This window comes from Tetrao urogallus, assembly GCF_951394365.1.
Source record: "Tetrao urogallus genome assembly, chromosome: 21".
Classification (NCBI taxonomy): domain Eukaryota; kingdom Metazoa; phylum Chordata; class Aves; order Galliformes; family Phasianidae; genus Tetrao; species Tetrao urogallus.
The window spans coordinates 2804992-2820800 of NC_136834.1; the positions used below are offsets into that span (position 1 = coordinate 2804992).

General features: G+C 47.7%; 1 protein-coding gene across 1 annotated transcript; it reads left to right on the forward strand.

Moving 5' to 3' along the window:
• Positions 1 to 7300: 7300 nt before the first annotated feature.
• LOC306954491 (somatostatin-2-like) lies at positions 7301 to 10856 on the forward strand (the record flags this gene model as incomplete). The annotated part of the gene is made up of 2 exons (XM_079545583.1): positions 7301 to 7402; positions 10653 to 10856. 2 exons carry the CDS (start codon positions 7301 to 7303, stop codon positions 10854 to 10856), a joined length of 306 nt encoding a protein of 101 aa, XP_079401709.1.
• Positions 10857 to 15809: the final 4953 nt, after the last annotated feature.

The following is a 15809-nucleotide window of genomic DNA, read 5'->3' on the forward strand; positions in this document are numbered from 1 at the left end:
CTAATGCTGCCCCCAGAAGTGTAAAGCTGTTTTTCGTTTTACTGTGTTGTGAGATGGATCTTCCTCCACATCTACTTCTGGGTTAAAGTCTCCGTGCCACCGCTGTGCAACAGGGATCCGTTCCAGCACAACCACTGTGCAATTGTCACTCCCTTGCAATCAATTAAACACTCGGCTCTGGTTAAGGTGACGTGAGTGTGGGTTGCTGTATTTCTTTGGGGGGAGTGTGGGAGTGGTGACGAAGTCTGCAAGTTTGCTGTGCTTGTCAGAAGACATCCAGGGGCACTCGTAGTTGGTGCGCCCTCCTGTCTCCCTTGTCTCTAGAGCTGACAAATGTCATAAAAATAAGTTGTGGAGAGTGATCCCGTTGCTTGCTTTGTATTGTAAATTGGCTGCATTATGGCTCCAGCTTCTGTCATCCTCTGCACTGCAGAAGTCTGTACCTCCTATTCCAACTGTTCCCTAGTCCAAATGCTGCCTATGCTGTACCTTTCCAAGCCGTTCTCTATCTGCCCATCTCCCTGTGCGCGTAGCTCAGTTCCTGTCAATCACTGGCCCCACTCAGTTGCACCATCTTTTCCTCTGTAAACTTGCAGTGGCTGAGTGGCTCTGAGGGCTGAAACTGCACTGAAGTCCCGGTGCTGAACAGGCTGAGAACAGTCGCTAGGTGGCATCAGGAGAATCAAAAAAAACATAATCCAGTCCTGAGGGAGATTGGGGTGGATGAGAGAAAACCAGAAGGAGCAGCATTTTGCAACGTTTGGGATTGAGCTTTGCCATAAATGTGACCTTGCAAACAGCACAGATGGTGCAGCCACTGGCTGCCTACAGCAAGAGGCCTGCTTCAGTGGTGCCAGCAAATACCTTCCTGCTTTCTCCTTTGTGAGACTTCCCACTTCTTTCCTGATGTGCCCCTTCCACTACCGGGAGCAGTGTAGCTTCTTTGTTGTTGTAAGGGTTTGCAGAAGCATTGCTGAGCTACAGAGCTAAGTGGATAATGTTTTGTTGTGTTGTATCTAGAAACTTTCATCTGTTTTGTCTCTTAATTGTCTGGGAAACTCTTCTTTTTCCCACAATTACTGATTAGTTAGATTTGTCCTTGTACAGAAGGCTATGGAGGCATTGTCACTGCTCTACTCTTGTGTGTTTATTACAAAGAGCAGATCAGTATGATAGAGGCTGGCTCTAGCTACTCCTCTTTAAATTGCTGTGGGACCTAAGCCCCATTCAGCCCTTCATCCTTGACAGAAAACCACCTTTAGCACCTTCTCTCTCCTGGAGCCAGATCAAGACTAAGACTGTAATCCAGGAAGGCCTCAGAGCAGCTGCCAACTGGTAACAAGTTCAAGCCTTCCACCCACCCTCGGTGAGTACAATGCCCAGGAGCAAAAGAGCTCCCTCCAACCTGTTGCTGGCTTCCACACAGCTTCCTTCTGTTTTTCTGAGCTCTCAAGAAAGTTCAGTGAGTGAGCAGTGGTGGGAACAGGAGGATGGGGCTGTTTGCCATCTGATTTGCAAATGCTCTGTGTGTAGATAAGGTCCAGTAAACAATTTGAGTAGTTTTCAATCGGTATCCTTTACAGGCAGTCACATACTTCAGTGCCTTGCAATAGGTGAAGACACATCAGTGCTTGAATCGAGCGCTCATTAACAGTGCAGCAAGAGAGGGAATGTGAATCTGTGCTTCTGTGGCTGGTTCTGTCTGAGCAGCTTGGAGCAATTATTGGTTTGGCTTATTGGTTAAGCACTGCCATGAGGTCTGCAAGACATATAACTGCTAAAGCAGCATTTGTTGTGGCAGTCACCTGTCAGGTAATGGTGTCTGCAGGTGATTATCCCTTCTGTAAGCGTAACGAGGTGTGAGCTGTGACGCTGCAGGATGCTGTGGCACTGGGATGCCAGGGATTAGAAAGAGACTGACAATTTGGGATATGTGTAACGGGAGAAAAATAATGGGATCTCCAACTGAATTGAGCATGAATGCTTGAAAGCTGTCTTTGCAGCATCTCCAGTTGGGCAACTGAAAGGCTTGAGTAACTGTGCTGGAGTCTTAGCTGTGTTTTGCCTGAGGCTAGTCAGGCAAGGCTGCTCGTAAGCAGAGTTCCACAAAGATGCTGTTTGTCTAGACATGCTGCAGTCATGTTCCTGTACCTTATAAAGCTGGGAGCTGTGTGAGCAGTGACAGGCTTTGTCCCGTGCACCACACATTGCAGTATCACTCGGAGCAGGCGGAGTCAGATGAGGTAACAGAGCCTGATGGGCTTCAGCACATCAATTCCTTCAGCCTCTTGGCGCCTTCTGAACTATCAGGCTCCCTGTTCCGTGCGCTTTACTTATTAAACTAACTCAATTTTTCAGAGTTCAGAAAAGAGCTTAAAAAACTAAGAGAAATCTCTTGCCCATATCTCTTGAGCCCTTTCAGCCAGTTAATTGGTATGAGTGTCTTATTCATCCAGAGCTAATGTTATCAAGGCCTGGCTTGAATTATTGATGGAGCTTGGCTGAAGCAAGAGATTGCTGAAGTAGGAATGACAATTCATCTTGCATCAGAGAGCAGCAGTCTCAATAAGCAAACAGTCAAAAAAAAAAAAGCCACCAAGTTCAGGGAGAGGCCAGTTTCTATGATAAAATGGGAGGAGAAAAAAGGAAAAGCTGGGACAAAAGCATGAAAAAGCAGCTCCAGTCTAGACAAAGTCAGACAAAATGTCATTAAAAAGTAAGATGAGAAATGTAATGAAGTTACGTACTGAGAAGCCTCGGTGAAGCTCTTTCCTGGCTGCGTACAGGATGGAGTTAAATGCTTTTAAATATGCAGGAGGTGGGGAATTAGAGCCAGGGGATCTCAATTATAGAACAGCAACATGTGAAGCAGATGAAGGCAGGAGGATCATTAGGAATGTGAAAGATGTCAGTGACAGGCTGTTCCTGAGCGGCAGCTCCACAGCCTGCAAAGCCACGCTGGGACCTGGAGCTGGCTGCCTCTCCTTGGTACTGAGCAGCACTGAGGGAATTTGCTTAAGCAAGCTGCTCCTGCTTGCCAGCAGCAAGGCAAGGTGATGCATGTGATGACCTTTGTGTGTTTCATCCCTCTTCGGCTGCAGGAGAGGAACAACCTCACCCCCCATGGAGTGCATGAATCCCGTGTGAGGCTCTCCCAGCTGAGCGGTCCCTGGCAGGATCAGCCCTGTGTGCTAACGTCAGTGCCCAGCTGTTCCTGCCTGAATTCCCACAAGGCACAGAGCATGTGCAATCCCTCAGGAATCCCTTGCCACCGATGGGATGAGTCTGGTGTAACAGAGGTCAGTTCATGTGTCGTGAGGCAGTAGTCATGTCACACATCCTTAGCCTGTTTCACAGCCTGACGTTCCTCCTGCTTGGAGCTGGGCAAAGCATGTTCGGTGGAAAACTTGAAGAATTTCGAAGTAAGTGTCTCATAGCAAGTAGTTGTTTTTTGAAGATGATTTTGAGTGGCAAACTTGAAGTGTTTTAACTTTACACTGCACACTGAAATAAAAGGTTTTGAGCATGCCACTGAAGCACTATGCCTGCCCTCCTGCAGTCCTGTCGAGGTCGATGGACAGAGAAGGCAGCGCTGCTCCTCTCACTCTGCCTCCCCAGGGAGCTGTAACAGGCTTGTAGTTATGTGTGCTCTGACAGCAGCATCCCTGCGGTATTCCCCTCCTCCTCCCTGCACCTGCTCTGCAGCTCTTATCAGAGATGAGCGGGAGCTGTAGGCTCCAGCCCACGCTCTTTCTTGGGTCTGTTAGATTAGAGCCAATGAAAGCCATGGCTGACACAGCCACCCGTATGCTTTGTGGAGTCCTTTGGGGACTGCGCTGCGAGGGAACACTGCAAGCCTGGCCTGATAAATCAGCTGTGATTTCAGACCCATGGACAAATTGGTTTCCCCTTCCAGGAAGGCTCACAACTGTCAGATGAGCATTGCTTTATTTATTGTTCTGTCCTTTGCAACTAGGGACTCTTGAGGGCAAGCAGAAAGGCTTCCAGTGACATGAAAGCAGAGGTATTGCAGCTAACTCTTCCTTCAGCTGCAGTTGAGTGTCCCACCTTTGGGAACCTGACTGTTCTGGAAGCCTGATGCAATTCTGCAGCATGCTTCAAAAAAGTCTGGTCATCCAAATTCGGACCAGGCAACAAATGGGTAGAAGACAGCAAATATCCAAGCAACGGAGGAAAGTAATAGAGATGATCTAATTCCTTAATGTGGCACTTGGTGCCAGGCATTGTGTTCCCTTTCGTGTTCTAATAATGCCTTCACTGCTGTACCGACGCACTGACAAGAGGGCAATGAACTCCTTCAAAGACAAAATCCCCTGTGCATATTGCTTGGTCACCCTTTATCACAAAAAGATGGTAGTGGTTGTAATTGTGGAAGCATATTCTGTGAGCTTTGGTGCTCACACAGGCCTTTTCAGGCCACCTTCTATGCTGAATTTCCATCCGGAGGATCCCCACCTGTACCAGGCTGATGGACGTGTTCGCAGGCGTGCTGATAGCAGATAGATCTGCCCTCATTGTAAAGTGGTAGCAACCCACTCATACTGCTCCAGACAGAAGAGAGTGTCAATGAAAATCAATGAAAAAGGACTTCTAAATGAGTGAGTCAGGTAACTGAGGGGGGGGAAAGTTCAAGAGGATGTCAAGGGAAGGCCTTAAACCTCCCTGTACAGTGATAAGCATTTAAGGGTTAGCAAAGGAAAAGTTTGGGCCACCTTAAGGTCAGCCAGTCATGACAGAGAATGGGAAACAGTAGCAATCCTGGTGCAACCTGTTGATACTTCTTTCCTGTTACCACAAAAAACAAATGCGTCACTGTGGAGTTACTCTGCTTCCTTTGGAGAAGGAAGTCAGCCCTAATGTTACAGGAGGCACCAGGGGTTGCAAAAGGGCCAGAGGATCAGAGCTTGAGGACAGGCTAATGTAGAGGAAAGGGAAGATGGAGGAAGCTGGGAAAAAAGGAAAATAAGCTTCTGGTATTGAAGGGTGCTGAAGCAGAGCAGCTGAGAGAACCTATCTGATTCCAGAGATTTGGTCCCAGTGTGGAACTGCTTCCATGTGTGCTTATTCCCTTCCCTCGCAGCTGGGAAGGGTCCCTGCCTTTCCCTAAGTAGAAGTGCAGGTTTTGTCTGCATTGTGCTGGTCAGAGGAATGCAGGTTTGGTGCTTGCATGTCTGGGCAGATACACTCCAAAGCCAACCCCATTAGGAGATGCTAATTATTTTATTATTGCCCTTTAATCCCAGGGCAGACTCACTTGCAGCTGAGTCACTCTTTGCATCCCAATGGGACCTCCTCAGAAGCTGATGTGCTCAGGCTCAGCACCCAGCATGGAGACCTGGTTGTACTGCTTTTGGGCTTATCTAGCTTTTGGGCTACTTGGCCCATGAGGTTTAGTTCTGCCCTGTAAACAACAGTACAAGATTCACCTTCTGCTTGCCTGTCAGCCCAGCCACATCTCACACAGGTACATGCCCTTCGTTCCTCTTGAGCAGCCAAGCGTGCTTTCTCCATTTGCTGTTCTCCCATTTTTCCTCTCCCACAGCAGATCAGCTGCAGGTCATTTCGCAGGTCCCTGTGATTTGCTTTACTCACTGGAGTCTGCTCCTTCGCTGCTCTCTGTCTCGAGCCCCAGACATGCTTGGAAGTGTTTGACAGAATCCATTAAGAAGGGTAATGCAGCAATTCTGATAAACTAGCAAGATGAGTTTAAAAGGAAATGGGTGATGTTTCATCTGAAACTGGTGCATGGCAGCTAGCCCTCACAAGGAGGGATGAGAAGCAAAGGGGTTACAGTTTTCTCAGGAAAATTCATTTATAGAAATTGCTGGATCATTAACTCCCCACAGGTCCCTATCATTTAGAAAAACTTTTTACTTCTTTGTAACTTTTGGTGAGGGAATCCAGTGTTTCTTTTCAAAAACGCATGGATGAGATGGCATCTCTTCTCTCGAGCACCCAGGATGGTATAGCTGGCATTAGGAGCTGAATTGTTTGCAGGCAGAGCTTCATTATGTTCTTTCCAAGAACTTTGACACTGATGAGCAGTGCAAGTGGGGAACACGTCTTTCTGTTTCATTTTGTTCTGACACAGCAACCTTGTGGCTAAGTCACTCTGCTGTGCTTTCTTTGTGTGCTAATTTAGGATAATAATTCACCTTTTGACTGCTGGGGTTGGTTCAGAATGGAGCTCGCCTTGAGGCAAATGCTTTTGGAGAAAGTGAGATGAGATCCTTAGCTCTGTCACTGTATCTCAACAGAATGAGACAGTAGATGCCACCCTGTGCGACAGGGGCAAAGCAAAGCAGGCAGCAGTGTTTATATAGTACCTTCTGCTGGTCCCCAAACCAGTCTCACTGGGATCCTATTTTGTGCAAAGGGAGAAGCATTCTTTACTACTAATCAGGGGCAAGGGAAAGTAGGGAGGCATGCCAAGCAGCCTGCAGTCAACGTCAACACATCGCAGGCTTCTTGAAGTCCCACTGCATGGAACAGCTCCAGTTGTTCAGTGCTTTGTTTTCCCTTTAATACACTTAAACCCAGCATCTCCAAGTCAGAATTCAATGTGTTGATCCATGGGGTTGGTTCAAGACGCATTGAAACAATACTAAAAACAAAAACCAGTAACTACCAGCTGGTCTTGTAGCTGTAGATACATTGGCAAAGTGTGATTTATTGCATAGCTGCAACCTGTGTCCCCACGTTACTGTAAAGGGAAAGCCAGGCATACTGGCATTCCACAGTGAGGTATATCACAGCTTGCAGAGATCCAGATCCGAGTACCCATTGAGTCCAGAGCTGTTTAGACACAGAGGCTGAAGGTCTGAGTTGCTCGTATCCAGTACTGGTGGCCAAAAATTTTATCTTTTCCTTTTGAGTCACCCAGCATTGGCCAGAGGTTGGTGCAAGCCTGGTGGCCTGTTCTAGCCAATGTTATGCTCCCAAGTGGAATTCAGCTAACTAGAAGAGACACAGACATTTCCTACGATTACTGGGGGTGAACAGCATGTTATTGGAGAATCCCAAACCCTCGCTGTCGCTGCAGGTCTGGTGCATGGAAAGCCCAGAGGCACAGAAGTATCCCACTCAAGCAGCCAAGTGTTAACAACCTCTCCAAAGTCTAATTTGCCTTTGATATAGACTTAATTGTTTGCGTCACCCACTGGGCTAGGGGGAGGGCTATAAAAGGGGCTGCAGCCATTGTCTGAGGCAGAAGAGAGCCCAGAAACAGCTCCCTCTCCCAGTCTTCCTAATTCAGCACCGGAGTCACAGCCTGTGCATCATGCAGCTGATGGCCAGCCTGGTGTCTGTTCTGCTGCTGGTGTGGAGCGTGAGAGCCACGGCGCTGCCTGGAGAAGAGAGACTCGCGTTACAGAACAGCAGGGTGAGTATAATGCACCCTGTGCAGGAGCTGGGTGGGATGGGAGCATGCAGGAGCAGGCTGAAGTTGTCAGGGGACAGATAAAGAGGGCAGTTGGCTTTTACTTGATGTAAACACTTCTACCTCTGCGTGTTCCAAGACAGTACAGCTTCACGCGCTGCTGAAGCAGGGCTATTACTACAGCTTATTAGCCAGTTTATTTAGGAAAGGTACCACAGCAGACTCCTGAGGACTGCAAAACCGAAATCTGAACTAAGCAAAAACTGGTAAAGAAAACAGAGCGGCCAGGAGGAGGGAGAGGGAGAAAATAAGGTTGCTGAAGGAGTGCAGCATGAGAGAACGAAGCAGAGTAGTAGGGAGGGGGAGAAAAGATACATAATTGGTAAAATGATCAAGGGAGATGATATTTTAAATGGGACTCCTGGGAAGGACAAATGTTTAAAAGATGGGTTCAGTAAGAAAGTAACAGAGGAATAATAAATGAAGTAATTATATCAGAATAAAATTGCTTTTTCCAGAGTAGTATTCACAGGGGGAGTTATACCGACATAGTTCTGCTAGAATAATTACACTCTGAACCAGCACAGGCTCTATGCAGTGGCAGAACTTATTATAGCAATATAATTATCCTACCAACCGGCAAAACTCTAATGTTGTAATAGCTACAGCACTATAATAACTTTTTTTTTTCTGCTGGACTATTTCCCTGAGAGGCCAAAGAGGTAGGAAGCAATAGCATAACGTAATCACAGGCAAGTGCTGCCTGCCCTCGCCCCGCTGTTTTCTCACCTGTCTGTTCCTCGCCATCCCCAGGGTTCCTCTGAGCTGTGTTCAGTCGCACAGCGCTGTGCTGCTCCAGTTCACAGCTGTATCTGTAGTGCTGCTGTTATTTCAGTTCTGGATAGGTGCTACCCAGACAAGTGAAGGATTCCTGTGTTGGTTTCAAAGGCACTGACTTCTCCTTTGTGCGCACCCATATCATTCTTTCTGTCTCAGCGTTGGCTCCAGCTCATCCATCAGTGTCTTGCTGCTTTAAGCATTCTCACATCCTATTAACAGCAAAGCTGGCTGCGAGACAGAAATACAGTGTGAGGTGCTAGGAATGGCTTTCTTTTGGAGATCAGGGCTTCTGCAGCTGCCTGAGATTAACCCTTCTGGGGAGAACTCTGGACTTTCAGCTGTGCATTCTTACTGTAGCATTTAAAAAGTGAACTCTCACCTGGTGGACATGCCAGCTGCTGGGGGAAAATGAAACTAGTTGCATAGAATAAATCAGTAAGGCTCTGTAAAAATGCCTTCAAGTATTATGAATTCCCAACACAGTTTCTTACAAAATTACGATTCAATATCTGTCAAAATAGAATGGTTCTCCACAGAGTAGTCTACAAACTGAAAAACTGCTAGATGCTGATGTAGTGATGTCTGCAGTCACCACTCCTGTAACTCAGACAAATGGTTTAAATATGAACAAAACCAGGATTCCATATATCAACTACTGTGAAATGTATAACAATGCAAACGAAAGGTGTGTGTGTACTGATTGCTGGTGGAAGCAGTGCAGGGAGCTGAGCATCAACCCAAAGGGGTGCCACGAGCCGCCGGTGTTCAAATCTGCTTCCAAAGAGTCTTCATCTCAGGCAACTCAGGAACAGCTATAAACAGAAAGGTTGTTAGCAGTGGATTAGCGCAGGGGAAGAGCTGCCTCATTTCACTGACAGCCACAGCTGATCATGCGTAAGGAACAATCCTCTAGCAGCAGGCTGAGCTCTGCCTTCCCAACCCTGAGTTTGGAGCGGTTCATCTCCTGAGATTTTAGTATAGCTATTTCACTTCTCTTCACTGAGGAGCTGAATCTTTAGCAGATGGCTCTTAACATCACAGGGCTCATCTGTGGCTCTGCTTGGAGCAGGTTAGTTCAGAACAGAGCACTTACAGCAAGGAAGGTGGCTTAGGAGGAGGAGATGACCCAGGAGATGTGTTTTGCTGAGTTCCCAAGTCCCAGCCCATCCTCCTGAGGCTCAAGATAATTCTGTACCTTCTGTGCAGGACCTGGAGTTGGAATGGACACAAACTTGCTTTTATCTGTTCTTCTGCTCCAAACATAGCATCTAATTTCTCTGGGTATGGAAATAGGATAGTAATTAGAGCTAAGAAATTCTTCAAAAATATCCAAAGCATTCTGTCAAAGAGACTCAGTATAATTGTTTCTGCCTCCGTTCATCCATCTTTTTTTTGCTCACCTTGGTGGAGGCTGCTGCTGGCAGAGCCAACGGGTAACTACAACATTCCAGCAATAAAGATGGCATTTGTGAGAAGCAATATGCGAATCCACTTCCAAGACTCTCATCTGCATGGGAAGCAGCAATCTGTTCCTGTCAGACCATCTATCCCACCTTAGTCAATGCCAGCTGTTTCTGCTGATGGGTCACAGGGGCCAGGAATGCTCAAGGAAGAGGGAATTCCTCAGGTTTGCTTGATGGGTGGCATAGAAACAACATAGCTCACAGCTGTTTTTACACTAAGGCTGCCCAGAGGGGAGGTGGTGCCCCATCCCTGCAGACACCCAAGGTCAGGCTGGGGGGCTGTGAGCACTGATGGAGCAGTGGGTGTCCCTGTGCACTGCAGGGCAGTGGGGCCAGATGGCCTTTAGAAGTCCCTTCTAACTCAAATGGTTCTGTGGTTCTTGGTTCTGGTGGAAGTCCCTTAAGCTCCAGACCAGAGACTGCTCTCTTCCCTAAGCTTCTATGGCAAAGGGATGGAGAACACCATCTTTCCTTCTGCTTTACCCCAGGGTCATGCCACTGCAATACAAAAGTGCAAACTGCCCATCTCCTCTGATTGAAGTGCTGTGTTCCAATAGTTTGGAGCACCTCTCCTCACTCCAGCCAGGCCCTCTCCTCTGTTATGTTGAACTCCTAGCATTTTACAGTGGATTACAGCCCCGTGTGCTTAATTTCATATTGCTCTGAACCCCATACCTCTACTCCGGCCTTCCCAAGGTGTGTGTTGGGCAGCCAGGATAGTGAGGAGAAAGCAGCTTGGCATTCACTGCGATTTAATTAGCAAAGGCAGCAAGGGATTTCACTAATTTGTGCCTATTTGTTGGAAGCCCTTTGTTACAACAATGCACGTATGCTTCCCATGGTTCTGTTGGCTGAGCTGGACAAAGCTGAAGGATGTCAGTGAGGATGATGGTGGGAAGGGGTGGTGGGGGCTGCCCGGGGCTGTCGTCATTCCTTCTCTGTGCCCACAGGAGCAGACCAAGCTGCGCAGGGATGCCCTGCTGAAGATGCTGGCGGGGCTCCTGGAGAGCGCAGACGTGGCCTCCCCAGACCTGGAGGAGGAAGGCAAGCTGGAGGAGGAGCGGGCGGCGCTGGGGCGGCTGGCTCAGCTCTCGCAGAGGGACCGCAAGGCGCCCTGTAAAAACTTCTTCTGGAAAACCTTCACCTCCTGCTAGTGCCGCCCTGCTGGGCTGCCCGCCTGCCTGTCACCACACACCCCATCCCCTCAGCTCCTTCCCTGTCCTGCACACCTGAGAATAAAGCATGGTGCCTCGGGGACTCGTGTCTGCCTCTGCGTGCCCCCGGGCCCCGCCTCGTCTCCTGGGAGGGTGGGCGGGGCTGTGGGGTGGCGGCCATCTTGTGCGGCCGCCATCTTGTGCGGCGGCCATGAAGGGGAGCGGCCATTTTGGAAGAGGGCTTTGCAGCTGTGAGGAAGCCTGGGGAGAGCAGAGGGTCATTCTCCTCAATCCAATGTGGGACTTCCGCAGCTCCTTATGCACTGCGGGGGGTCAGGTGAGTGTGTGCAGCCGTGCTGTGGTGAGGTGCAGTCCGAGCACTGGCTGTGCTCTGCAGCAAAGGGGTTTGGGCCTGCAGGGGAGAGCCCTCCCAGGCCTTGTGCCTGTCTCCATCGAGGCTCTGGCTGCAGGGATGTGGAACAGGATGGCTAGGGGCTAAAAGGGGGACCTGGTCCTGCCCTGCCCTTGCTCTGACACCAGGTTATTACCAGAGCAGCTCTCTGGGTGCTCTTTGTGTGGAGGAGACCGGCCCCAGTCCAGGCTCAGTCCTGCTTCTCTCACAGCTTCTTGGTATCCCATCACCTTGTTTTAAAAACCCTATGGAGCTTCTGATTTCTGCTGTTCACTCCTTGGGTGACCTTTACTGTTCCCAGAGCAGTGAGGACTACTGCTTTATTTATGTTGGCTTGCTGAGGAACCATCGGAACCTGTATTTTAGAATTGAAATGCAAGGTGGAGATATGAAACGTAGGCTGAAATGTTTGAGCCTAGCGCAGGTATTTACTTATAGGAGGCAGCTGAGGCCTTGGTATGCACTTAGATTTGCAGGAATACTTCTGGGGAGAAGGACGAGGGGAGAGGAAAGCAGTTTAAATTTGCTGTTTGCTTTAATTTTTAGCAGTAACGGTTTGAGTTTGGGAGCTGCTTCATCTCTAGGAATGGGCACGCAAAGCAGCAGGCTCCAGTTGCAAGTTTCAGAGCCTGTCTGCGGGGCCTGGATGGCCATAGCTAGAAGGAAGGAAGCTAGAAGGTTAGCACTGGTTTGGTTTTGAGCCTTTACGTCTTTTTTCTGGATGCCAGTGACCATGAATTCTCTCATCTGCACGGCAGCATTTTGGGTTTATCAGCAGCCAACCTGTTTTCTTACAGTTGAAATAGTGCTCCCAACTCCCCCGCTCTTCCTGAATAATGAGTGGTGCGGTGCTCCACACCAGGTAGGCTGGCTTGCTTATGCCACTTTGTTCTGTGTCAGGTTGCGTTTTCACTGCCTCGTTTGCCATCAAAATTTCTGGCTGTGCCTGGCTTGCAGGAGAGGCTAGAGCCCCATGGTTTGTTTTATTTTTCATTCCATAATGAAAAATAAGATCCTTGCTGGGGGAACTCAGTGACTCAGTGTATGGGTAATGGGATATGGAGCTTTCCAGCTGTGTTGCCTGAAGCACCCAGCTGGGATGCAGGAGACCTGATTTTATGCCTTGTTTTGCTGATAGCATTCATGTTTTATTATTACCACCGTTTGAATGCTTCAGTTTCTTTGTCTTTAAAATGTGCATGATAGCTCTTGTCTATCATTTTTTCTCGGGGTACATGAATGGCAATCATAGAATCAATAAAATCATAGAATCACTCAGGTTGGAAAAGACCTTACAGATCATCGAGTCCAACCACGACCTATCCATGCTACCCTAGCAAGTGCCACGGAAGAGCCAATTATGGCCATTATTGTTATTAAGGCCTGTGTTGCATCATAAGACCAAGATCTTGGAAGTATTCTTGTAGGAACTGCCTTATTATCTACCATCAAATCTTGTCTGTGGTAATAATGCTCATGACTGCGTGCGGTGGAAAGGAGAAACCCTGCAGCACACAGATGCAGGAGCAAGCCCTGTCAGAGACTGCCTTTTCAGCAAGCTGTGCAGGCTGTATTATTTAGTGGTTCCTGGAGGAGAGTGTGGTCAGGCTACTCTCGAGCTTGGAAGTCAAGTTGGAAGTTGAACTCTTCTTTCATCCCTGCAGATGGCTCCTGCTAATGCAAACAGGAGGCACGCTGGCTGAGCACCAAGCAGGAAGCCTGCACCGCCAGTGCACGTGCTGTGGATAGGGGCCAGCACAGTTGAGCCAGCTTCTTTCATCAGTGCTGAAATCAGTGTTTGAGTTGGATGTGGTTCCGCAGTTTCCGTGGTCAGTGTGCTGAGGCTGAAGCGCTGTAAGGTCCGCCTGATGGCAGTGTGTGGTATCAGGGAGTGTAGAGTGTGGAGAGGGAGGGGTGTAATGAAGGGTTATAGATGGTGTGTCACACGTGGGTATTTTTTATTTAAATGCTTCGCAGAATAATTGCGAGTCTTGCAGTGGTGTAAGTCCAGTAGAAGGGGCAGTGTGCTGGTGGGTTTTTTTAATGCAATGGCCAACACATTTTTAAGGCACCGCTCAGGATAATTTTGTGTGTGCATGTGAGCTATCTTGACATTTAGAAAAAATAATTGAAAAAGACATGCATTATTTTCTCAGAAGGACCAGCAGACTTTTACAGTCAGCTATCACATACATTTCCTCGCCTAATTCGGTGCATGGTATGGTTCACAGAATAGAAGGTCCTGAAAAGGTCCCTTCCAACTCTAATGATTCTATGGGAATATTCAGTGTGTATGTTTGCACTGAACTGTGTAACTCCTGGTTATACATAAAGCTGCAGAAGGGTGATGAAATGATCATAGGGCTGGAAACCTGCAGCATATTCAGTAGCAAGGCGAGCTCTGGGTGTGCATATCCTACTCCATGATGAACATGAAGGAGTCTGAGGTAGCTTATTCCTTGTTGAATACAGGGTAAATCTCATTTACCATGAGATCAAAATGTGTATATGTGGATAAATACTGTGCAGGAACTAGTCAGATATTAATTTGAGATTTATTAGCTTCCCTGGTGACTTGTTTGTATGTCCTTTTAATAGTGAAGATCACGTTTTAATACATGCTGTCAGGGGACATAGCTTGTGGGGAATCAATACTTCAGTGCGTTCATTTTCATGCTGGGAAAAAGGAGAGAGTTTCAATCTGATCAGACTTCCCAGGGACACTGTTTGTCTCCAGATAGCTGGCAAGCGGAGATAAGTTTAGTGGGAAGAGAAGAGTTCCACTTAGTCTGGTGGGTTTGTGTCTGTTTTCAGGTAATGCACAGCCCTCGAGGAACCTTTAGCTAATTATTGCAGTTACTGAAAACTAAGGTTAAACCAAAGACTGCAGGGAGAATGAAGAATATGGTTGGCCAAGGTATCTTTTGTCCTACACTGTTGTCTTTGGGTCTGCTTAGAGGCACTGAGTGCTGATTTGAAAAGTTGTTGGTCTGTTATTAAAAAACCAAAAATCTATTTTGCAGTCGATGGAATATACAGATGCAATGTTGGATAAATCTGGGAGAGATCAGCCAGGTTTGTGCTTGAAAATTGAAAATGTAACCTCCTTTTCTTCTCTCGGCTCCTCTGTTCACAGTGCCCCCAGCAGCAGCAAGCTGTGAATGCAGTTTGTGCTCCGTGGAGACTGTTCAGACTGTATGACATCTTCATGTGAGACTGCAGCACAGGAAATCCTGACCACCTCTTGATGACTTGAGAGAATGTTTCACACAAGGGATTTTTCCAGTCTTTGCTGAGTTGGAGAGGGGGACATGAGGGAACCATTCTATGATTCTGTGGTCAGGGAGTATTTGTATTAGCCTGGCAGCACAACCAGAAGCCGTTGGTCTGTAACCTGGACTGCTGAGGTTCATCTCACACAAAGGGTGATCAGTTTAACTGCCTGCACTGAGCCTGTGAGCTCTCCTGTAGCAGGCACATCTGAGCTGGGTATTCTCTTTGCTGACTCCAGCACCTTTGGAGCTGACTGAGCTCTCATTCTTAGATTTGTATTTCATTTCACAGCCCTGAGAGGGAGGTACCTAATGAAACAAAAGTCACCCTTTCAGTTTCTTTACCATAGGTGCTTAGGAGAGAGCTCTTGGAGTCTGGATTCAAACCTTCCAACAGGTCTGCTTCCCACTTGTTGCATTACACAGGGCTTGTAGAAAGAGCAAGTATCTGGGAAGTGAAGGAAACTTGAAACATAGTTCAAATCTATGTCTTGTACCTGCCCAGAGAGAGTGTTGTCTTGAGTCATAGGCTGGGCTGGGTGAGGGTCTGTGTCTGCCAGGCCTGCAGTGCACAGAGGAGCTCTGCTGGGAGGGAGCATGTCGTCTCTTTGGCCAGTGGCATTCAGCTGAGAATGAGGAACTGTTGGTTCTAGCTGTATCTTGGGGGGCTGGAGGACTCTTGTTTTGAGCTAATTAATGTTTAATGTAAATTTTAATGTTTAATGTAAAAGCTATAAACAGTGTAGCTGAGAACTTGCCTGAAGTCAAGCCTCCTTCCCATCATCAAATTGTTTCCTGGTTAGATAAGTTTGCTATTAGAAGAGGGTACTTCACCAGGTTGTTCTTGGCTGGTTTATGTTAGTCTCCTCTTGACAGATAGGAAGAAGCCAAGGAGGTCACTGCTGCATGGAGCAAAAATAGTTTGCACATCTGGTTGATTTAGCCATTCCTTTTTTTTTTAATGTATTTGCAAGAACAAGTTGTCAGAATAGCTCTAGGTCTATTGTCTGCATTAGCTGGTGAGCCTAGCACAGGCAGCAACCCAATCTGTAAAGGAAAGGAAGGGGGAGTATTTCTACAGTGGCTTTTACACTTTTACACGCTTTTACAAGAGCTTGTAAGTCTTCTGGTTGGAGCAAGACTGCAGAGTGAAACCCTGAGGTCAGGGCACGTCTGCCTGCTGTGAGCCTCCTTGGCCCTGTGCTGCCAATCCAGTGGGAGCTAAATCAGTTCTGTGCTGAGCTGTCCTCTGCCGGAAGCTTAGGTGCA